Below are 24,595 nucleotides of genomic sequence, written 5' to 3' on the forward strand. Positions count from 1 at the left end.
GGATCCCAAAACCTCCTAAGGTGCCATGCAAAGGGGGGTACTACCCTGCTCCTGGGGTGCCATTCCTTCCCCAGGTGTGACTCTGGTGTACTTTGAGTCCCAGCGGTCCTCCTCCTCCCCTCTGTCTAGTCTCTTCTTCTCTGCCTGCAATTACAACGGGAAGAGGGATGAACGGCCATATTTCTGAGGAGCAGGAGAAGAAGCATGCGCTCCAATGGTGCGCAGGTAGACTTACGTCTTGTCTGTGGCCCGGGCTCCCGCTTGCTGCCACAGCTCCCTCATCAGGTCAAAGAAGAGTGGCTTTTGACCTTGAGGGGGTCGCCCCCAAATTTCTTCAGTGCCTCATAAAATTGGCCTTTTTTTTTTAAATCTCAGCGGCACTGGTTTGCGGTCCGGTTGTAGTTGTTGTCCCTAAGGGCCTGCGCAGCGCTGGCGTAGAAGTGCTCGTTGGGCTGGTTCTTTGAGCCCATGAGTACCCTGAGCGCCTCATCTGAATTTGCCAGGCTCCTCAGCGCTCGTCTCGTCTCTCCGTCGTCCCACACAGCCATCTTCAATTGCCCAACAACAACAAAAGGGTGAGCGCATCAGTTTTGCCCACAAGGCTGAAAAGACATTCCGCCGCATGTTTTACCAAATCCCCGGAAACTCTCCAAAATGTTAATCTTGCAGATCTTTGGCAAACAAACGTAAAACATAATGATAAATAATAGTTGTCACTGATTTCAATCTCCAAATGACCACTGAACCATCCAAAGAATCGTGATTCCTTCTAATCTTTCAAGGTATTTCTTTTGGCATGAAGCGGGTCCAGGAAGCTTTGTGCCCAATAGAAACGTGTTTGGCTGCATCTGCACTGCAGAAATAATCCAGTTGACACCCCTTTGACTGCCTGGCTGTGCTAGGAGAGAAGTAGCCAGGATTTTGGGAAGGGGGGGTCCAGACCACCATTTTGAGGGGCTAAAAGCCCCCCCCCCCCGACACAGAAAGGGGTCGAGCATTTACCTCAGGAAGGGGAAAGAGGAGGGGAAGAAGAGGAAAAGGGGAGGGGGCTGCTCTGCCTTCAGTGCCATTGCCAAGGCTCCTCAGGTTCATTTGGGGGGAAAGGAGAGGCAAGAGAGACGTCTTTTGCCGGGAAGGAAAGGTTAAAACCACCCGGGGCAGGGATGCTTTTGAGTTGGCAGAGACGCTTGCCTTGCAGTCAAGGGGAAGGGGAGGAAAAGAGAAAGGGGGGACTTGCTCCCTGGCATCCTCAAAGGGCCGACCCGTCCATGTAGGCCAGGTAGGCCACTGCCTAGGGGCGCAAGCTGCAGAGGGCGGCCAGCGGGGCGCGGCAAGGCAGGAGGCCAGCGAGAGAGAGAGGCTGGAGTTGGGAGGATGAGGGGAGCGGAGCAGCCAGCCTCCTGGAGCCTGTGGAGGGGAGCAGCAGGAGAGAGAGCTGCTTGCTATGGTGCTGCCAGCAGGCCCCAGCCCTGGCATTTTTTCAGGCTGCCTTTGCAAAAGGGACGGGAGGAAGAAGTTTGCTGTGCTCTGCCAAATCCTGTGCTGTAGCTACACTGGAGAATAAGACTATGGAATTCTGGGAGTTGGAGTTTGGGTGGGCTCCCCCTCTTTCTTTCCTCCTGTCCTTCACTACTCCTTCCTCCCTCCTCCCTCATAGTCCTTCCTTCTTTCCTACCTTTCCCCCTTACTTCACTTTGTCTTCTTTCCTTCCCCTTTCCACTGCCTGCCTTCCTCCTCCCTCTCTTCTTGCCAAGAGAGAGCACTGTTAGAAAGTCTTGCCATGGCCTTCCTTGCGGCTGAGAGAGTGTGATGCCCCACCCAGTGGGTTTCCATGGCAGAGCTAGGATTTGAACCCAGAGCCATAGTCCAACGCTCAAACAACTATCCACACTGGCTCCAACAATCCACTTTAATAGATGGTCTTCTTCCCAAATGTCTTCACCGCAAAGGAAGGCACCACAAAATGGAAATGGACACTCAAGAAAAAGGGAGGACAGGACTCCAGAAAAGCTCCACGCCTGCTTCTTAGTCATGCCTCCAAATGGAGGATGTTTTAGAAAACCTCCTGGAGGACCTGTCTGGAGGAGGAGGAGGTCTGCCCTGCCCTGAGTTGAACCCTCGAATGGGGTTTTTTCCTGGCAATATGGAGTTCAGAGACGCTTTGGGATGGCCTTCCGCTGAGGCTGAGAGGTGTGCCTTGGCCACTCTTGGGGCTATTATGATGATTATGATTATGTTATAGTTTATTTCTAAAGCACTGTAAATGGTGAGCCTACTAAGTGTCTTTCCTTCCCGCCCTGGAGCCATTTCCACCTCGATCCACAAACAGAAGAGGCGGGGTAGAATAAAATACATTTTTTGTTTCATGGGCTGCATCTACACGCAGAAATAATGCAATTCGATACCGCTTTAACTGCCCTGGCTCCATGCTACGGAATCCTGGGATTTGGGTTTTTGGAGGAGATTCGCCTTTCTCAGTCCGAGAGCAATGGAGGCACAACAAATACCAATCCCAGGCTCCAGAGCATGGAACCCGGCAGGATCATAGAATCATAGAGTTGGAAGAGACCACTAGGGCCCTGATCCAGTCCAACCCCCTTCTCTGCCATGCAGGAAATCCAAATCAAAGCATCCCTGACAGATGGCCATCCAGCCTCTGTTTAAAGACCTCCAAGGAAGGAGACTCTCTCACCCTCCGAGAGAGGAAGGAATGCATTCCACTATCGAACAAGCCCTTACTCTCAGGAAGTTCCTCCTAATGTTCAGGTGGAATCTCTTTTCCTGGAGCTTGCATCCATTGCTCCATTGGGTCCTGTTCTCTGGAGCAGCAGAAAACAAGTTGTTCCCTCCTCAACATGACCTCCCTTCAATATTAAACAGGGCTTCATATCACCTCTTTACCTTCTCTTCTTCAGGCTAAACACTCCCCAGCTCCCTAAGTCATTCCTCATAGGGCAAGGTTTCCAGACCCTTCACCATTTTGTCGCCTTCCTCTGGACACATGGTCCAGTTTCTCAATGTCCTTTTTGAATTGTGGGCCCAGACTGCACACAATACTATTCCAGGTGGGGCCTGACCAGAGCAGAATACAGAGGCACTATACTTCTCCTGATCTGGACACTATACTTTTATTGATGCAGCCTAAAATTGCTCTTTAGAGCCCTTCTGACCAGGGGATTCTGGGGGATGCAGTCCCTGAGGAAGGAGTCCTGAGTGGATGAGCAATGCCTTCTCTTCAGGGATGAATGCAACACCCCGAACCTCTTTGGACCCAACTGACCAGGGGATCTGGGGGATGCAGCCGAGAGGAAGGAATCCTGAGCGGATGAGCAATGCCTTCTCTTCCGGTGAATTGCAACACCCAGAATCCCCCTTTGGACCATCTGACCGGAGGATTCTGGGGATGCAGCCTGAGAGGAAGGACTCTGAGGGATGAGCAATGCCTCCTTCAGGATGAAGCAACCCCCAGAATCCCCTCTTTGGACCCATTCTGACCGGGGATCTGGGGGATGCAGCCTGAGAGGAGGACGGAATCCTGAGGGAATGAGCAAGCTTCTCTTCAGGGATGAATGCAACACCCAGAATCCCCTCTTTGGACCCATCTGACCAGGGGATTCTGGGGGATGCAGCCTGAGAGGAAGGAAATCCTGAGTGGTATGAGCAATGCCTTCTCTCAGGGATGAATCTGCAACACCCAGAATCCCCTCTTTGGCCCCATTCAGACCAGGGGATTCTGGGGGATGCAGCCTGAGAGGAAGGCATCCTGAGCGGATGAGGCAATGCCTTCTCTTCAGGGATGAACTGCAACACCCAGCATCTCTCTTTGGATCCATTCTGACCCCAGGGGATTCTGGGGGTGCAGCTGAGAGGAAGGCATCCTGAGAGGATGAGCAATGGCCTTCTCTTCAGGGATGAATGCACACACCAGAATTCCTCTCTTTGGATCCATTCTGACCAGGGGATTCTGGGGATGCAGCCTGAGAGGAAGAGAATCCTGAGTGGACTGAGCAATGCCTTCTGTTCAGGGATGAACTGCAACACCAGAATCCTCTCTTTTGATCCATTCTGACCAGGGGCCTTCTGGGGGTCAGCCTCAGAGGAGAGGAAGGAATCTGAGCGGAATGAGCTCAATGCCTTCTCTTCAGGGATGAATTGCAACTCCCCAGAATCCCCTCTGTTTGACCCATTCTGACCAGGGGGATTTCTGGGGGGATGCACGCCTGAGAGGAAGGAATCCTGAGGGATGCGCAATGCCTTCTCTTCAGGGATGAATGCAACCACCCAGAATCCCCTCTTTGGGACCCATTCTGACCCGGGGATTCTGGGGGATGCAGCCTGAGAGGAAGGCCCTGAGCGGGATGAGCAATGCCTTCTCTTCCGGATGAATGCAACACTCAGAACTGCTCTTTGGAGCCATTTCTGACAGGGGATTCTGGGGGATGTAGTCCAGAGGGAAGGGGTCCTGAGTGGATAGAGCTCTCTGACAGAGAAGGCTTAAATATCTCACAACAACTCTCTCCATCCCTTCATTTCAGGCTGCTATCACATGGAGAGCCCGTGTTGCTTTACACCCTTGGACCCCTCAGGGCTAGAGAGTGATGGGACTTGTCACACTCTCCTCGCCTTGAGGAAGGCCAAAGGCCAATGAAGACCATCTGCCCAGAAAACCCTTTGGAACAAGAAGCCGCACTTCTTCAGCCTCAGAGGATGGCAAAGGCAAGCCCTCTGTAGCGAACCCTCCCCAAGGAAAGCCTTGGCAGCGTGTATACTCCGCACCACGGGCGGAATGTCAGCTGTTTCCTATTAAACGGAGGCCACCTGCCTCTCCCCAACTTACTCACCGTCCCCCAACGTCTGTGGCCTTGAGTCGGAAGGAGTGGCCAGCGGCTTGATGCCACAAGGGTTCTTCCATGTGGCAATGCGGGCAGTGTTTTTGGGACACCAACTGGCAATCTAGTCTGACTAGAGTTGCCACATCCTGTGTTTAGCTGGGACATTCCCAGTTTTTGAGCGACTGCGCTCTCCCTGGATGCCTGGTTTCATTTTACATGTCGGAGTTGGCATCCCTCACACCCCTGAAGGAGGTGGAAAGGAGAATAGGTGCCCAGTCAGATGCCCTCTCCCCCCATCATCTCAGAGGACCCTCTGCCCTTTAAAGGCAATCCTAAGGGGAACCTGTCAAGGGGTCTTCCTGGCAAATCCAGGGCTGGAGCCCAGGCCCCTCTTGCCCGCTTCTTCTTCTTCGTGGAACCAGTTCCTTCCTCAATCCCTCGGTGGTTCCCTTTCAAGTCATTTTGGACCAAGGCGACCCTATCCTAGTGGGGTTTCCTTGGTCCTATCCTTCTTGTTCTCCTTATTTCTCCTCCTCCGCGTCCTCCTTTCTCCTTGGCCTTCCAGTCCTCGCCTTCTTTTTCTGCTTCCCTTTCTCCTTTTCCTCCCCCTCCTCCTTCTTTCTCCTCTCCTTCTGTCCTATTCTCCTTCTTTTTCCCTCCTCCCTTCCTGGAGCGTGGGGGGGCTTTTTTCTGGGGTTGCCTTGCTTTGCCTTGCCTCAGAGAGTTAAAGCAGGCAGCCTCCCCAACCAAAAGGCCCTGGCTGCCGGACCTCCTGGCACAGAGGGCGTGCATGCGGTTATCTTGCTCCTCTGAGGCTGAGAGAGTGTGACTTGACCCAAGGGTTTTCTTTGGAGGGTTGATCAGAGAGGGCTGTACTTTGGTGTCCTCTGAGGACTAGCCCACCGGGTCCTTTTTAATCCCCAAGGAAGGGATGTAGCCATGGTAACCATTGTTCCCATTCTAATTGCAGGTGCAGGACAAAAGAAAAGAAAGAGGAAGAGCAAGAGGAGGAATAGGAGGACAAGTAAAAGTACAACTGAGTCATCACCTGGTGAACGAAGGGCACCCCAGGAGCAGGGTATGTGCCTTCCTTTGGATGGCACTTCTTAGGCGGTTTGGGGATGCCACAAGGGTTCTTCCATGTGGCAATGTGGGCAGAGTTTTTGGGACACCTACTTTCAATTTAGTCTGGCCTTCATGTGCCATGCAGGAACTCCTTTTCTTGGCGCTGGCTTAATAAATGATCAGGTCCGGCCCTGGGGACACCTGAGCCCAAAGTGTCCAAGGCTGAAGGGTAGGGAGAAAGCAAAATGGAGGGGTACACTAGACACTCATATTCTATCCGGAAAAGTAGATGTGCCAGTTGCGCAGGGGCCTAGGTTACAAATTCACATTGACCCTTGTTTCCGCTTTTGCCCAAGAAGCGGATACTGATGATGTCTCGCCTGTCCGGTTGGTAAGCACTGCAAGACCTCCATTGTCCTTCTCACCACCTTGTAAGTACTTCTTCTTTGGAGTGTCACATTGGCAACATCTATGCACATCTATGCATTCATCTACATGTACAGTTATATATATATATATATATATATATATATATATATATATATATATATATATCTACACACACATCTGTTTCTATTTCTATTAGTATTTCTTCACACTTGGAGGACACTGGGACCAGTTATTATGGCAATCCTATTACGTTTATGGGGTTTTGTGTGCATACTTCCAGCAAATCATCAGATTGTTGCTTGTTGGTGTAAGGAGCCTGTGTGCAAGCTTTGGTGTTATACAGAACTCTTCCGTCAGGCAAAAAGTGGAAAGCGAAGGACTTAGCTACAAAGGGCTCAGCAGCTCCTGGATTTCAATCAGTGGCTTTGCAATAGAATTGTCATGAGATATATAGTTCTTTTGGCAGCGCAAGGAATTAACAAGAGGACCTAGTAATATCAAAATCCATACATCTATTTCCAGTGGTCGACAATGGAAAACATTGAACTCAGTGGAATTCCAGTTCCAAAAAGCTGAGACCCAGAAGCAGGCAAGATGGCCTCATTTTATAGTTAATTACACAAAGAAGCTGTCTTCCCCATCTCATGGGCTAATTACAATCCAAACGTACAGAATTCTTGCCATATGCATACATTAAAACTGCATCATCACTCCTCACCCCTCCCTTAGGAATCTAGCAGCTTTCCTTCTAACCTTCACAGTTGCATCTCCTTAGCTAAGTTGTGTGGATGGTATGTCTGTTAGCTAGTGCTTGTTGCAGCCAGCTCTTCTCCTCCGTCAAGAGGCACTTCCGATTACTTTGCTTAGTTTCTTTTTCTAGCTTCCAAGCCTCATTTTAAAACACTATTTTTCTTCTAACCAAAGTGACTCCATCTTTGTATAGCTTTTTATTATAACCAGAAATTCCCACTACAGCTTCTTCAGAAACCATGCCTTTAAGATCCAGACAGAGCCCACATTCACCTCACAGTCTGCTCCGAAAAGCTAGAGGCGGCTCACTGGAAAAGGTATATGGAAATTCAAGTGACGTATTAGGACCAAGTAAAATAAATCACAAGCTAGCTTTCAGGTTCCCAAACCTCTTCATCGCAGTGGATAAAGGGCAGACAAAAGCTGTTAGTTGCAACCAGAAGAACTGGGGGAGTGCACTGAACAACTGACATAGCAAGTGGTTTCAGGGGCGATTTGAACCCTGGTCTCTCTGCGGAGGGAGGGCAGCCGGAGCAGCAGAAGCCACAGCAGCTCTTCCTCCGCGGACGGAGCGGTCTTTGGAGGGCAGTGCCAGGAAGGAGGTAGCGGGAGAAGGCAAGGAAAGGCAGGGCTGGAGGGAGGCAAACTCCTGGGCCAGAAGAGGAGGAAGATGAAGGGCTTGAAGGTGAAGGGAAGAAGAATGGGGAAGGAAGTCCTTTGTGGGCCCCTCTCTTGGCCCTCTTTGTGGAACCCTAGAATCATAGAAGTTGGAAGAGACCCCCAAAAGGGCCCTGATCCAGTCCAACCCCATCCTCCTTCTGCCATGCAGGAACTCTCCATCAAAGCATCCCTATTGACAGATGGCCATCCAGCCTCTGCTTAAAGAGAACTCACCAAAAGGTCCATTGAGGAAGGAGTGTGTTCCACTGTCAAACAGTCCTTACTCTCAGGAAGTTCCTCCTAATGTTTAGTGGAATCTCTTTTCCTGCGGTTTGCATCCATTCTTCTGCATCAAACTCTCTCTTAGTCCCTCCCTGAGACAGCCTTTGCTACCTTCCTCTCCTGTAGATTTGCCCATTCCTCCATTTCCCCCACCTTCACCCCCCCCCATTGCTCTAACCACTAGGCCACCCTGCCTCTCCTTCCCCCATTCAGAAAGGGAGGCAGGCCTCCTCGGGAAATTCAGACCCAAGGAGGATATAAACACTTGCGTGGAGCCTCACATCTGTGGGCAGTGGACCAAGATGGCTGAATATTGGCAAACCAGGGAACTCGGCCTCCTTCTCAGTGGGATTGCGGAGCATCCAGGGGCTCCATCTCAGCCACTCCGTTTGTGGGAAGGAGCACTGCCCTGAAGGTACGTCCAAGCGTTTCTCCTTCCATGTTGGGATTCCTGCCATAAGGGTTTTATGTGTTTCGGGTCTGATATAAAAAAGATGGGCTTTCTACTTGTTTAAAATATACGCTGTGTGTTTCATAGAATGTGCTAGAAGACGATGGAAGGGATGACAACGAAGACTGGCGGGAATGTGGAGAGGCGTTTGCGGAGACTTGGCTCTTTAAAGCTAGCTTCTGGGAACATTGAGGGTTGTTGATGTTATTGTCCTTATTGCTTTATATGTCTTTTGTTAGCCCATTGATGGGATATAAGAATATGGTCTTAGGTTTAATGGGTTAGGTTCATATGGAGATATCAACTGGTGGTTGTTAGAGATAGATATTTATATGGTTAGACCATTGTATTTGTGCATGGGACATAGGGATATGTTTGTATGTGCCTCTGCCTAGAAGAAGAGATGTTCTTGTAAGCTCAAGCTTAAAGGTGCCGTTGTTTGAGACCGTTGGCCTGGGGACATCTCTGTCCTCAAGGAATCCGCTGGGAGAATCCAGGATTGGAGGACATTCAGCATGGCATCATTGTCCTCTAAGACAGGGATGGCGAACCTTTCAGAGACCAAGGGCCAGAGCTGCAACCCCAAACCCACATATTTATTGCAAAATGCCATATCCCTCTGGCTTTCTAGTGACAAACTCTGTGTTGGGACGATGGGGCGCATACCCACAGAGAGGGCCCTGAGTTCCACCTTTGGCACATGTGCCATAGGTTTGCCACCCCTGGTCTAAGACAAAACGCGGGGAGGATTCTTATCCAAATATATATGGCTTAATTGCTTGGTGGGGTGGGATGGCTCCCGATACTGCAAAAGTTGTATTTTTATGTCCTCCTTCCGTCCGGACAAAGGCCCCTGCCATGTCTGCGCTGTGTTATTCTTCTTCTTCTTGTTGTTCTTCAAGGAATGCTGCTCTTTTGGTAAAGGCGCCATCTTTCTATGTGTCGAAAGAGTCGCTGTGGGCAGCTGGGACCCTGACCCTTGTCCCTCTCCTCCAGGCCCTTTCCAGCCCTGTGTCTTGTCTGTCCAGTTTTAACTTGGTCCTTCTGCCATTTCCAGTTGCTGCGAGGACCAGGAGGAGGAAGCAAGCACAACGCACCTCGCCCTCCGTCTCCTTTGAGGAGCAGTCGCCTGGTTCGGCCAGATCACCTCCAGCGCAAATGCTTCGGGCATCGGAATTGGAAGAGAAGGGTACATATGAAGTTGAAAAGCAAAAAAGTCTAGGGGGGAAAAACTAGAAGCACAGTAGCTTTATTAAAACAAAGTGAAATGGTAGAAAGCAGGAAGAATAGAAAAAGATAAAATGTATGCAATCCGGCAGACAAATATGTACTAGGCTTATGAACTGCAAATTCCAAATGATTAGGTATATGGGGGTGTCAAACAAACAGAGTCGTAATGCATATACAAATACAAATGGATTTCTTAACACCTCCCAGAGAGTAAATGAAGGGGATAGCACAGTATGCCCATTACAACTTAAAACTAAGTCAACATAGACCAAACGTGTTTCAACTTGAAGTCTTCCTCAGTGGTCAGGAATGGCTGAAAAAATACAATGAGTAGGAATCACATGTCAACAAGATATATATATATATATATATATCTCAGGGACCATATAATAGGTAGCACATGATGCAGAAATACCTGATTTTACTGCTTTGAAAAATATATAACACAAGATATGTTGGGACATCCAGTCATAGTAATTGAGTTGTTATCCAATTTGGACCTTGTGGGGGACCTACAGAACAAAGTTATATAGATAGACAAACAAATTGGAGATTTTAATGAGAAGGATTTTGGTAAAAATGCTCCAAAGTACATCCCTTCTTACAGAGAACTTGGATGTCCCACATGTAGATACAAGCCCTGTTCTGAGTTAGCAGGAGGGAGCTCTAGATCCCTTTCCCAGTCTCAAACCTAATACACCTGTTGAGCACAGCCTGAGATCATAGTACAGCGAGAAGGATCCTGCAGGTATTAATATCCACGAGAATGATAATCCTGTGAAGATGTCAGTGCATACGTCCGGAGAAGATAGCATTCATGCAGACGCACACGTGCATAAATCAGAACAAGATAGCAGGACGGTTACAGACTCTCAGCCCAATTACAGTTCTCTTTCAGTCCGTACTTATGTTGTCCTACATTTGTCCCGGTTCATTTATTTATTTAATTTTTTAAAAAAAATATATTTAATTATTTATTTTTTGGCTTCAGACCCCCCGTTGTCTGAGGGGCAGCAACCCGGCCCCCGGCTCAAAAGGGTTGCCTACCCCTGATTTAACCTGTTCAAGTTCCGAGCCATTCACTTGCCAACAAGGTTTACCCTTTTCCTGAGTAGAAATGAGAACGTGAGGTTTTTCCTAATTAATGGTTAATTGTTCTGTGTTACGATAGGTTCCCAGGGTGGTGGTTGTTGTTGTTGTTGTTGTTGTTATTATTAACCTTTTTTCTCAGTCCTTCACAGGTTAAAGGCAAGAGCATGGCATGCTCTGCATAAAGGAGTCTGGAAATAGGTCTCCCTGCCAGTTCTCTCCAGACAATATTCTGGCCTGTGAATCAATGCACGGATTGAATAGGGCAGGAGCCAAAACACAACCCGGGTTTACCCCTTTATATCTGGGTATCACATCTGTCAAATGGCCTTCTTGATCACATCTTACTCCCAAGCAGGTTTGGTTGAAAAGGCTTTGTATAAGAGTTAGTAGGCGCCTATCAATATTAGTGGCCTCCAGTGTTTGCCATAACCTGCCTCTTGGAATGGTGTCAAAGGCAGGTTTAAAATCCATAAAGGATGCATACAATGTCCCTTGCACAAAAAATGCGTATTTTGCTAGTAGCTGTTTCACTATAAGACTCTGGCGCACTGAAGAAGAGCCCATCTTCTATCCAGCAGAATCATTCCTCTAAAAGGTGGTTTGCGTGCAGCTTACTAGTTGTATTTAATAGACGGATGGGTCTGTAAATGGCCAGGTCAGATCTTCGCCCTTTTTTAAAGATTGGAAGACCAGGCTGGCGAGGGAGGGCCCTTCACCAGAAGCCTGGAAGGAGACACCATTCACATCCTCATGGCCTTCTGCAAGGTTGGCAAGTTATGAAAGCACCACAATCCTAACCAGTCAGTGCAGCCAAAGTAAACTTATTATGCGTATACCCATGGAGACATGTATGGCCAACATAAACATGTAGGTATATATGTAGATAACCAGCTTCCTTACCTACACGTGGGGACACATATCTGCACACACACAAACACACACAAAGGGACGGCTGCACACTTTCTGCACATGTCAGGGCCCTTAGGCACTTTGGGGCATCTGTTGGCATTTGGGTTGTATGGTTATTAATCCTGGGTCCTTTTTCCCCAGTTGCAGAGTTGGAACGGCGGGTCCAGAGCCTGGAGCTCACCGCCACAAGACAAGCGGACTGTAAGTAGACACCATTAACATCCTTATTGCTTTCTGCAAGGTTGGCAAGTGGTGAAAGTGCCACAAGCCTCACCAGTCAATGCAGCCTAAGTACCATTATTATGCGTACAGATAGGGACACGTATATCCACATGTCAGGGTCCCCTTAGACATTTTGGGGCATCTGCTGGCATTTGGGTTGTATGGTTATTAATCCTGGGTCCTTTTTCCCCAGTTGCAGAGTTGGAACGGCGGATCCAGAGCCTGGAGAGCACCACCCCAAGACAAGCGGACTGTAAGTAGACACCATTAACATCCTTATTGCTAAGTGCAAGGTTGGCAAGTGGTGAAAGTGCCACAAGCCTCACCAGTCAATGCAGCCTAAGTACAATTGTTATGCGTATACACATGGAGATATGTATGTCCAACATAAACATGTAGGTATATATGTAGATAACCAGCTTCCTTACCTACATGTGGGGACACATATCTGCACACACACAAACACACACACACAAAGGGATGGCTGCACACTTTCTGCACATGTCAGGGCCCTTAGGCATTTCGGGTCATCTGTTGGCATTTGGGTTGTATAGATATGAAAACTAGGTCCTTTTCCCCAGCTGCAGAGTTGGCAGAGTGTCCTGCAAGGAAGCTTTACTGGACTGGAAGCGGCACTCTTGTCTCATGTTCAACTTGTGGTCTGTGTGGACACCCAGATCCCTTTCACACGGATAACTCTCTCATTAAGCCAGGTGTCCCCATTACATTTCATTTTTCTGCCCTAAGTGCAGTAACTTACACTTCTCCATATTGAAATTCATTTTGTTAGCCTTGGGCCAGCTTTCCAATCTATTTAAGATCATCTTGAATGTTGACCCTGTCCTCTGGAGTACAGTCGGCCCTTCTTATACATGGATTTTTTTATACACGGATTTAAGCATAGACGGATTGAAAATGTCCCAAAAAAGTATACATTTACCTTGATTTCCCATTTTTTCTAAGGGACACCATTTTGCTCTGTGATTATATTTAATGGGACTTGAGCATACACAGATTTTGTTATACACGGGGGATCTTGGAACCAAACCCCAGCGTATAACAAGGGTCCACTGTATTAGTTATTCCTCCTAGTTTGTTGTCATGTGCAAATATGATAAGTCTGCCCCCAATTTTGTCATTGAAGTCACTGATAAGATGTGGAACGGCCTGCCGGATGAGATCCGTCTACTTACATCCTTAGACAGCTGTAAAAAGGCTATTAAGACGGCTCTCTTCCGGCAGGCCTTCCCAGAATAGAGAACCCGGCCTTAGAAAAATGTCTGGGAAAGATACTGCTGCTCCCACTGGTTGCTTGTTGGTATGATGTTGTTGACCTTCTGGTCAGTTTTTAACTTGTTTGTTTGTTTTGTTGTTGTTTGTTGTTCTGTTTTTTAAATATTGCATTGGATTTAATACTTTTTTAAGGAGGGGAGGGTACCAGGGATTTCATATGTTTTGTATTTTTAACTTGTTAGCCGCCCCAATTATTCTCAGAGGGGTGGGATACAAATAAATATTATTATTATTATTATTATTATTATTATTATTATTAAACCGCCTGGGCCCAGGACAGAGGCCCACTGGACACCCCACTGGTCACTTCTCTCCAGGATGAAGAAGAGGAGCCATTAGTGAGCACCCTTTGGCTTCGGCTGGTCAACCAGTTACAAATCCATGTAACCATTACCTTGTTTGGTCCACATTTCACATCTGTGCTTACTCATGGGGATACATATAGCACACATACATATCTTGTAGTCATGTGTGTAAATATACACCTAAGTTAACACATCCGCACACACGGAGACACACAAGCACAGTCACAGACTGCCTGGTGCCTTCTGGAGCAGCTGCCTCCGCATTCAAGGATCCCCTGCGCACACCTTTGGCTTCTTGTGTGGCATATCTATTAAGACCGATCTCCTTTTTCCAACAGTTGCAGAGCGGCTGGACAAGCTGGAGGAGGCCTTCAAGAAACTTCAAGGCTCTCCGCCATAAATCCGTAAGTAGACCGCCTACAATCCTTGGTCACAGTTACAACGGTGTCAAGTAGAACCAACCAGGACCTAAATGTTACCGTCCTGACGACTAAGCTGGGATGTTTAGCCTGGAGAAGAGACAGTTAAGAGGCGATATGATGATAGCCCTCTTTAAATACTTAAAGGGAAGTCATATTGAGGAGGGAGCAAGCTTGTTTTCTGCTGCTCCAGAGACTAGGACCCAATGGAGCAATGGATGCAAGCTGCAGGACAAGAGATTGCAGCTCATCATTAGGAAGAACTTCCTGGGAGTAAGGGCTGTTCGACAGAGGAACACACTCCCTTGGATAGTGATGAAGCCTCCCTCCTTGGAGGCTGTCTTTAAGCAGAGGCTGGATGGCCATCTATAATAATAATAATAATAATAATAATAATAATAATAATAATACAATTTATTTGTGTTTCCCCGCCTCTCCCAAAGGATCGAAGCGGGGTTACAGACTACTGTACTAAACTCAATACTTACAATGCAATACAATACACTATAAAAACACTACTGTATTTAATCTGTCAATGGGCATGCTTTGATGGAGAGTTCCCGCATGGCAGAAGAAGGGGGTTGGACTGGATCAGGGCCCTTCTTGGGGTCTCTTCCAGCTCTATGACTTTCTCTCTCCTTCTCTTTTTTGTTGGAAACGAAATGCTGCCTGGAGCCTTGGCATGCCTTCATGAGTCCTTTGTTTTGTTTTCTTTCATGACTTTCAGTACAGTAACATGTAGAGTAGACCTTCGCCTGCTTCGCTCATCTGCCTGAGGAGTTTTGTCACAAAGGAACCTGCCTAAATCTCAGAGAGCATCTGCAGAAGAGGGACACTGATTCGGGAACCCAAGTTCCGATGCCCGCTTTGCCAGCATACATCCCCTGGGTCAAGCACCAGACAGATCTATGGATCCTCCCCAGTCCTCATCGTTGGCTGGGATGAATGATCTCAGTCCTTTTGGGAGGAGAAGGCGTCAAGGCGGAGCCGTCTTCTTGTGACTTTCAGCCGCAATGCAACGAACACACAACCCTCACAGTCCGGACGCTCCGTTGGCTGTGTTCGTTTTCATTTCTTAACAAGCAGCGGTCATGAAATAATACCTTTCTCTATGTTTTTGTTCTGCTTATCGTTCAATAGGGTTCAATAGGGAGGCGCAGGTTGCAACGTGCGTTGCGTCTTCTTACACAAAACGAGAAATAAAATGTTAAGGCAGGCATGAAAACCCTTCCTTGTGGTTGTTGTTTTTTTGTATTTAGTCGATGGGTGCAACATTTATTTTGTTATTTGTCCTGTCCTATAAATATATTAAGCTTCAGTCAATATATTTAATAAATTAATAAATACATTCTTGCAGCTTCAATCAGTTCCCTTTGACTCCTCTATTGCCCTTAATGGGACTAGAGCATCCATAGGTTTTGGGATCCATGAAGGGCCTCTTCTAATTGGTGAGACTGCAACTCCCATCAGCCTAAGCCAACAATAGCCAGGCAGGGATGCTGGGGACTGCAGTCTCACCAACCCTTTCACTCCTCCCTTGCATTGAATGGGACTTGAGCATTGTGGCTTTTGGGATCCACAGCTATCCTTCAATGTTTTCTGAATAATAATAACAACAACAATAATAAAGCATTCACTTTTTAATTGATAAAAGAGATACAGAAGGGGGGGGTCTAAACTTTTGGAAATGCCAAGCATTGCTGGCCTCAAGGGTTTGGTTTCGAGAAGGGAGTCTCTGGGGAAAGGAGAGAGGAAGAAGGCATCCAGGTGCATTTAGATGCAACCATCATCATCATCATGAGCACCAACACCTGAGTCTCCATGGACTTCGCTTTGGTCAAGTTCTGGCTTAGCAGAACATTCCTAATACAAGGCTGCCATCTAGTGGCGACTCTAGAGCGCTGCAGCCTCTTTGAGGTTACTCCAAAGTCCCTTGGATAGACCTAGAGAGAGAGAGAGAGGCGCAGGGGTCGAGCAAGAAGTCGACCTAAAGAGGAGGAGGGAACCATCTGTAATATGAAGACACACAAGTGTGTGTGTGTGTGTGTATATATATATACATATGTGTGTGTGTGTGTGTGTAATTTATATCATTAATATTAATATTATTAATATTATAAAATTATATAAATTTTTATTTTATATAATTATATAAAGATACATAAATACATATATATATATTATAAAAAGATAATTAAAAGATTAAAAGATAAAAATAAACAAACAAATAAAGACTTATCCACTTAATTTCCTTTGTTGCTTTCTGGGGGAGTGGGACTATATAACCCATCTGTAACTAGGCATCTTCATTCCTGACAAAGAAGTCACTTCTCTTGTATGTGCACTACGTATTTTCAATAAAGTGGGTACTTTTACAGCCCAGACTCTTCTTGGGAAAGGAGACTGCCAGCAGGAGCCTGACACACGATGACTTGAACAGCCATCACTTTAGTGCCCAGTTGTATATCTTTATCCTTTAGGATCATATCTAATTGTTTCATGGCTGTCCTTAAAGTCACTAAATGCAGCTCTTAGATTTCACTGCACAGCTGCAAACTTGAGACCAAACCATGTCATGGCAGGGTAGTTACAGACAAGCAATGCCAGTGAGATTCTGGTTTGAGAGCCTTCTTTACAAGCCAAGGACAAGATGGTCTCCGCAGAAGGGAAGTGTGACATGAGAGTGAAAGAGGGGACAACTCTGACATGTCTCTGCTGGACTCGCAAAATCAATACCCTGCTTTATTTCATCACACCTTGGATCTGAGAGGCTGTTTTGGGGGGATCTTTGTGATAAGGAGTAGTGCATGAGCAATATCTATGGTGCAAAACACACTGCAAAAACAATCCAGTTTGAGACCACTTTAACTGCCCTGGCTCAATGCTTGGGAATTCTGGGAGTTGTAGTTTATTCTGGCACCAAACCTCCCTGACAGAGAAGGCTAAGTGTCTCACAAAACTACATTTCCCAGAGTTCCCAAGCATTGAGCCAGGGCAGTTAAAGCAGTCTCAAGCCAGCTTCTTTCTGCAGTGTGTTTGGGACCCTGTTATGTGTTTCCCAGGGATTTGTGCTTTTGGACTCAGCATCAGTGCAACTGTATAGACACAGATAGGGCTGCTTACAAAACTTGGGCCAGGTTTTGTAACCGGTTCTTCTTGCTGCAGTGGTACTCAGGCCTTTTAGCCTCAGAGCCCGCATTACATCTCCTAGACATGCAGATGTAGTCTATGAATAAGAAGGCTTTGTTTATTTAGGGTACACATTTCCATTCATACCTTTCACAAAGTAATAATGTTGACCAAATTAGAACAGTTTGATTTAAGTAAATTCAATATTTAACCCAATGCATGCCTAAATTTTACACATCAAAACGTTTGGGACAAGACAGGATCAGGGCCCCCAAGTCTGGTGCGCCCCATAAACAAGGCTTGTGCCCCCTCCCAGGGGTCCTGTCCCACCGCTGTCTTATCTGAAACTCCTTTATGTGCCAGACCACATCTAGGGAGCTATGAAAACCATCCTTTGACATGATGTACTTTTCTCTTTTCCTAGAATCCAGGTTGACTTCTCTCTTTCATCTGGAGATGATCTGGATGGAGGGCGAAACATGACTTCAAGCCTTTGCTGGTGAGAATTAGGCATAAATCAAGGTTACGGTCTTCTGGCAAACCTGGAACAAAAGAAGACCTGCCATATCAGGTAGGTGTCCATAATTCTGTCATAGAGCCTTTACTCTGGTGGGGATCTAAACTTTGCCATTGTACCTTGAATGTGATTTGCCACACAGAGGCCTAAATCATCATCCGTACTGAATAGCAAAAGCATGTGCTTTTCTGTACCACTCTCTAAGCAGTTTAGAATCTGTAAGCCAGTTGCCTCCCACAAGCTGGGTACCCATTTTACCAACCTCCGACTGGCATTTACCTGCCACTGTGCCACCGGTTCTCCTTGAATGGTTCCTTTAGTAAACTCCCAGCTAAGCAAAATAGCTGTAACTTTGGGTTCTGTGTTTCATCTTGCATACAGTTTCTGTGAAATGGAGGGAGGAGGAATACGCTGCGTGAAAAGGACAGTTCTGCTTTGGACATTAAAAGAACAAACCCGCTTGCTCTTTCCCAGTGTTGCTAAACCTACTTTGAAGTGGCTGATCATTCTGGAATGATGTCGATGGTGCTGTGGAACGCTTTATGCCCCGAGTGGTATAACAGCATGAAGATTGGCACAGTGCTGCTCCTGGAACAGTATGTTGTTAAATCAAGTTTCCCTTTTAGAACACAGCCAGCTCCCGGAGATTTGCACATGAGGAGATTCTCTTCATTTGGTTGAGTATCTGAAATATGGGCGGGATACAAACCGCCGCTTTGCGGCGCTCCCCCGCCAGCGCCATTTGCTCCGCGTGGGAGCCGCAGCAGCCAAACCGCACGACTCCCGTGCGGAGCAAAAAAGAAGCTCCATTTCGGAGCTTCTTTCTGCGGCGCCTCTATGATGTCGCAAGGCGCCACAGGCGCATTCGCGACGTCATAGGCGCCGCGACACGTTTGGACGCTATGCGTCCAGTATGTAAAGATGGCGGCGCCCATGTGGAAGGGGCGCCGCCATCTTGTACGTATTGGAACGTACTAGGGTTAGGGGTGTGTGGAAGCACCGCCCCTTCCTAACCCTAGTACGTATACAATACGTACAAGATGGCGGTGTGTATCCCGCCATGAATTACAATTCCATAATGCATCTGCTTAAAGTTCCATGCAGATATAGTCACATTACGCCAGGGGTAGGCAACCCTTTTGAGCCGGGGGCCGGGTTGCTGTCCGTCACACAACTGGGGGGCTGAAGCCAAAAAATAAATAATTAAATAATTTTTAAACCAGGACAAATGTAGGACACAATTTTCAAATGGAGGACACTTTTATAAAAATGGAGGACACACTGATTTTTTACAAAATGTTCATATAAATGCATGTTTTGGAGGCTTCTATAGACAATTGCCCCCCTTGCCTGCCTCTTGCCCACCTCTTCCTGATAGGCCAAAGGCTCCGGCGCCAATCGGCGGCAGGACTGGGCCGGTCCCAAGGCCTTGCCGGGCCGCAGGTTGCCGACCCCTGCATTACGCCCTTTGCCTTTTCCACATCTTCTTCTGTGACTACTGCAATGAGATTGAATTGACATTGTTTGTACTTGCTGCTTGTTTCCCAATTGCTGTTACCGCCTAAACCTTGAGAAGACACAAATGAAGTTGAATGGAGTTCACCTGTGTGAAATAGAGAACATGTGATTTCAGAGTGAATACTCAATTTTGGGAAGGCCCTGAAGTTTGAAGGGGAGCATCTGCACACAAACAGCATCACGGAGACCATCAAAATAAGTCTGGGTTACTGTTCTTAGAAGCACCAGTTGCGCTTCAGTTATTTTTCAAAACCCCCAAATTAGCATCATTTAGTGGAAGACCACTAAAGCCGTTATTATAAAAGAGAAAGAAGATTGCTCCGCTGCAACTCTTCCTGGAGAAGGCTATCCACCAAAGCTCCAGGCGCAGAGGAGCAGCCAAGAGGCCAATGGCGGCTCTGAAGGGCTGCAGAGAGTCACAGAAGAGATGTCAGACACTCCACCAAGATGAGCTTTATGGAAAGAAGCACCGAAACAAACCCAGGTCGGTGTCATCTTTAAGGCACGTGGGAGTGTAAGGGAAAATATGAGCAAGGATTTTCCCTTCTGGGAAGGTTCTTGGAGTGACCAGCCAAAATAAGAAAGTCGGAGGCTCGATTGTGTGGTCCAGAGTAAAAAACACAAGTTTATTGACCGATCGGGGCTGACAGCTCCACCCAAACAGGTGTTTTCCAAGGCTGCAGCAGCCTTTCTTGTTTGTGTTACAATTTTTATACATTTCTTTAAGCAGAAACCCAGCAAGAACAGCCCACTGCCTAATATGGTTTATGCTGTTTCACTTTCTACCTAGCCATGAGGTAATCAGGCACTAAGTTGTTAAGGCAAGGTTTAAAAGTTCATGAGCTGAGCCCTTTGAAGTTACTAACAAGCAGTTTCTTCAACAATTGCCTTGCAAGCGGATGCTAATTAACAAATAGTTTTGCAGTTAGACAAACTACTGATAACGCAGGGAGGCAGAGAGGTGTGTGTATGTGTGTGTGTTCGCTATAGTCACACACAGGAAAAAAGAGTGGGGGCCAGGTAGCCCATTTGCACTTTACGCTGTAGACTCATTCCATGAGTTAATTGTCCTGTTCTCTTGAAGCAAGCAGGTTACAGAAGCAAAAAGAAAGGCAGTATTAGCATAGCTATTTCATATTTATAATTTTCAAACCTCTCAGGAGTACATGGAGAACAAGGTTCTCTGATCTGATTAAACAGAATTTGAAACCTTTCAGCCTTGAACAAAATAGTACCTGGGGCAGAAAGTCAAGTGCTCCCAGCAGGGATAGCTGGCAGTGGCAGCATCTTGTGGGAATGCTTTTCCTGGGTCCAGATTGGCAAGATGGATGGAGAACATCTCTGCAGTGAACCTGGGCTGGCTGGGGCAAACATTCACCTTCCATCAGGACTCTGACCCGAAACACACATCGCCAAGAGAAGATAGCAGTGGTTTAAAAACAAGATTCCAAATGGCTTTAAAAGGTTTAGTCAAAGGCAAGAGCTCAGGTCAGGAATCTGTGACAAGGCTTACAAGTTGCTGCACCAATGAAGCCGATGAAGGTTTAATAAGATTGACAGCTGCAAGACATGCCTCTATGAAGTCCTGAATTGTGAAGACAGGCAACCAGCAAGTTGCAGTTTGTTTTGTTTACTTTTGTAAAGACTGGCTTCTCCACAGCGTTGAGTGTTTTGTGTACAGCAAGTGGCTACAATGCCAGAGAAAACCATTTCACTTCCAGACTGTAACACAAAACATGTGGAAAGGTCAAAGGGTCTGGTGGCAGTTTGGCAAAGCAGTATTTGAACTGGCAAGGAAGGTTTGCAGCTCGTTGTAGCGGATCGTTCGTGAGGCCTGTTTTAAGGCACGCTGAAATCTCTATCTCAGGTATGAAGACTAGACTTCTGTTTACCGTTTTGGGCAGAACAGTGAAAGTATGACTGTGAGAAAGACTTAACAGTAAGCACCGTAATGTAGTGAAAAGAGCTTTCCTTCCCATGCTCAAAATGAAGTATTCCTGAGTTCCCCCAGCCTTGCGTTTTCCTTTTCTGGCAGGACCAGTTTTTCGGCAGCAGTGTCCAAGAGCCTCCCAAATGAGGACTGTCTCTGTGAGAGAGTGGGTTCACGCACCTCGGTCTGGGGAACGTTGAACTGACAGATTCTCAATAGGTTAATAAAACCAATCTCCACCATTATATGAGTGCTGAGAGGGATCCCTTACTAACGGAGTGGTGGCAAGGAATATGGAGGGAGGGGACGCTAATGAGAGAGGGGCCCATGAAGAGGTGGAAATGTCAGACTGGATGGTTCTTGCTTCAGAAAGTCCTCCCTAAGAAGAGGAAGGAGCATGACCAGCATTGGGTCAGATAATGCGCCTTGCTTAACTGGAGGAATGTGGATCTGCTCACCTGTTTCCCAGGGAGCATTGTCAGTGGAAGATGTAATCTGTCTTGGTACATGATCTCTCTGAATATGGAAGTGAGTTTATGCATTCGGTGCTTCAGCTGAGTCTCGATTCTGTCATAGATACATACTGGCTTCCTGAGAGCCCATCGTAACTCCTAAATGGACTCAGCTTTTAGCCGGAAGCCCATGAATATTTATGTAGCTCTTGCTGGAGGGTGGGCACTTTCTTAACCTATGGAAGGGAAAGCAGAAAATGCCTTTCTAGCCTGTTTATGTCTTCAGTGAAGCACAGCTATTCAGTTTGCAGAGGAGTGGATGGTTTCAGCCTTCTTCCCTGTAATATAATTCCTTATGCTTTGGCGATCACAGAAGGAGCAATGCAAACGGTTTCAGGTGTCAAAAGAGTTGGAGAGAGAAGGGCCAGAATAGGCAGGGATGTTTTGATGGTCCACGTATGTATTTCTGTGGCTTATAATCTGTGCCAAAGAACTGAGTGTGGGCTAAAGAAATGCATGATAAAGACATACGCATTGGACTACTGTATAGGACTAAAGCAGCCAATATCTAAGCAAAATACGCTTCTTCACAGAGTTCCTTCTTTTCTAGAAATCAGTTTGAATGTTCAAGAGCCTCCAAGTAAGATCAGCATCATCCCTGAACATAAAGTTAAAGCAGAGTGGAAGTGGCCTGAAGTTAAATATCGCTTTATAACAAGGTTAGACTTGTGTCTGTGTTCCTTTTCCATGTCATGTTTCATCATCATATGCAGGATTGAAATCATGTTTGAAATCATTAAAACCATAGCTCTTGTCTATGGCTGGAGGAGAGAGGCTTATGGCCAAGTACAACTCAGGAGTAAGCTGTCAGGGGCCATCGGTACTTTGGCAATTGTGAATGCATTTGCCAAGGTTGGAAAGGTCAGGCAAGGAGTGGTTTGTGGGTTTTTCATCCAAAGATTGGCTTTGAGTATTTAAAGGCATTTTGCTGTAAATGTGATGCCTGCTTTTCTGTCTCTTCTAGGTCAGAATTAGATAACTTACCCAACAATCACTGCTGTGAGTGACATTATCGGACTTGTACAATATGTAGGAAGGACTGAACGTATCAGAAAAGGGGGTACTGTAATTTCAAAAGTATGCATTCATAAGTATTGATCGCCATTTCTCCTGTCTTTGCAGATCGTAGGGAGGATTTTTGGATCCGTCGATGGGTGCGTGCCATTGATGGGACTTCAGAGCAGCCCTTCATACTGGAATTGTTTGCCACGTCTCAACCAGAGATATTTGAACAAATCCACCCAAGTATTTATTGATTTACTGCCAGTTTTACTTTTATTTTAAGGCCTACTTTAAATTTGAGGCATCATAGTCATCATTGATATGAGTTCAGCTCCTTCTGACTTGGCTGCCAATAGTAGAAATGGAGAACTGGAAGGAACTTGGGGGCTTACTTGTTCTATCGCCCATAGTTTAAATACATACACAGCCGTAGCACAATAGATAGCTGTGCCTTTGACAGTAGACACAAGTTTGTTTCCTTTCCATTGGGAAAGAACACCATACATAATGCAGCTCTCTATGTTAAGAGATATTGGAAGCAGCTATCAGTATTTGAAGGGCAAGTGTCCTTTGAAGCTGGTATTTGATGGCATACTAACTAGCACCCTTCGGGAACATAGCAGATAGTAGAACTCTGCCTGGTTTTTAGGGGGATTCACATTGCGTGTCAGGACCCTTGTTGCCGGAAGCGAGACACAGCCAACACAGCTCTTCATCTGCCGTTTGTGAGAACTAGTTGCGAATTTCCCACCTTTATTACCTTCAGCTGAAAGAGGTGGAGGGAATCTCATTATATGCAGCCTATGTCCCATGCTGATTTCATGCGCCACATTGACATTTTCCAAGCTCAACAGCACAAAACATGAGAACCTTTCCTCATAATAAGGGAGTTGCAGCCATCATTTTGCTTAGCTTTTCCTGCTATGTTTTTCTTTATTTCATGCAAAATAATGGCCTGGCAAGGATTGTATTAATTTGTTTTTAAATCAGTCATGATTCAATTCCTGCAGATCATCAGAGGGTCATCTTTACAGACCTTTGCGACAGACAGTGAGCATAATGATCATGTTGAGGAAGGAAGTAAAAGGTATCCGCAAACTGGAGAAGCAGCCTCTATGCAGAGATCTCTATCATCTGTGGAGCAGCAAGACATGATGGACACCAGAAAAGGTCGAGCAAAGAGAAAGATTGCAGCTCTGGAGTACCTTTTCCCTCTGGTTTTCTCATCTTATTAGCGTTTGAGGTGATGATCCTGATCATGCTGACTCCTCTCAAAGCATAAAACGAGTCGCATGGAAGTTCCCAAGAACCTGTGGGCTTTTCATTGGCGATAGAAAACGGTCTTTGTACACATTGAATAGGTGTTTGATACTGACATTGCTAAAATGAAGCAGCCAAACTGGGTCAGAATGGTTTCTAAACATCAAGATTGCAATGCCGGTCAGGCCTTTTAAATGAATGATGAATGGTTGAATTGTGACTTTTCAATCAGTGTAGTCCATAAAACTCTGGCAGGTTGAGTCTCCCTTTTCTGAAATGCTTGGGACCAGAAACCTTTCAGAGTCCAGATTTTGGAAGACTTGCATATTCACAATGAGGCATTTTGGAGACGGGACCCAAATCTAAAGATGACATTCGTTTATCTTTCATATATACCTTATAGACATAACCTGAAGGTAATTTTAGTCATGCTGTTTTTGAGAACATCAGAAAGCAAAAGTGTCACTATTTCAGCCACCCATGAAAAAGGGTTTGGATTTTGAAAGATATGGCATTTGGGGATTCCAGATAAGAGAGACTCAACCTGTAATAGGGCACACTTGCATTAAAGGCCTTTTACCTGATCCATTTGCTGTAGTAGCCTGATAATGTGGTTCTCCCCCCCCCTCCTCTAATTATTTGGATGTAAAGAAAATCATCAAAGTTAAAAAAAAAAAAGCAGTAAAAGACAACTTAACACAACAGCAGCGTTTCCCCAGAAAGCTTTCCTTGTAAATTTAATGACACACACAGAGAACGCCTTACGCAACAATACAATCTCCAGGCAGCCAGATGGAAACCCAAAGAGTGTGTCACAGAAGGGGAAA

At 46.4% G+C, this 24,595-nt stretch overlaps 1 protein-coding gene and 1 pseudogene across 3 annotated transcripts in view; both read left to right on the forward strand.

The window, feature by feature from the left end:
* LOC121936051 (vicilin-like seed storage protein At2g18540) overlaps window positions 1-15,125 on the forward strand; it is a 25,272-nt gene extending 10,147 nt beyond the window's left edge. The window contains exons 3-9 of one of the 3 annotated variants that reach the window (XM_042477822.1): window positions 5,803-5,910; window positions 6,254-6,328; window positions 9,488-9,619; window positions 11,803-11,862; window positions 12,077-12,136; window positions 13,820-13,885; window positions 14,628-15,125. In XM_042477822.1, coding sequence (XP_042333756.1) covers window positions 5,803-5,910; window positions 6,254-6,328; window positions 9,488-9,619; window positions 11,803-11,862; window positions 12,077-12,136; window positions 13,820-13,881 — 497 coding nt within the window. In that variant the 3' untranslated portion in view covers window positions 13,882-13,885; window positions 14,628-15,125. The remainder of the gene's footprint in view (window positions 1-5,802; window positions 5,911-6,253; window positions 6,329-9,487; window positions 9,620-11,802; window positions 11,863-12,076; window positions 12,137-13,819; window positions 13,886-14,627) is intronic. The other 2 variants (XM_042477823.1, XM_042477824.1) reach the window with 2 other exon arrangements.
* A 2,306-nt stretch (window positions 15,126-17,431) lies between these two features.
* On the forward strand, window positions 17,432-24,595 carry LOC121936369 (annotated as a pseudogene).

The sequence above is a fragment of the Sceloporus undulatus genome, chromosome 7 (assembly GCF_019175285.1).
Source record: "Sceloporus undulatus isolate JIND9_A2432 ecotype Alabama chromosome 7, SceUnd_v1.1, whole genome shotgun sequence".
Lineage (NCBI taxonomy): Eukaryota > Metazoa > Chordata > Lepidosauria > Squamata > Phrynosomatidae > Sceloporus > Sceloporus undulatus.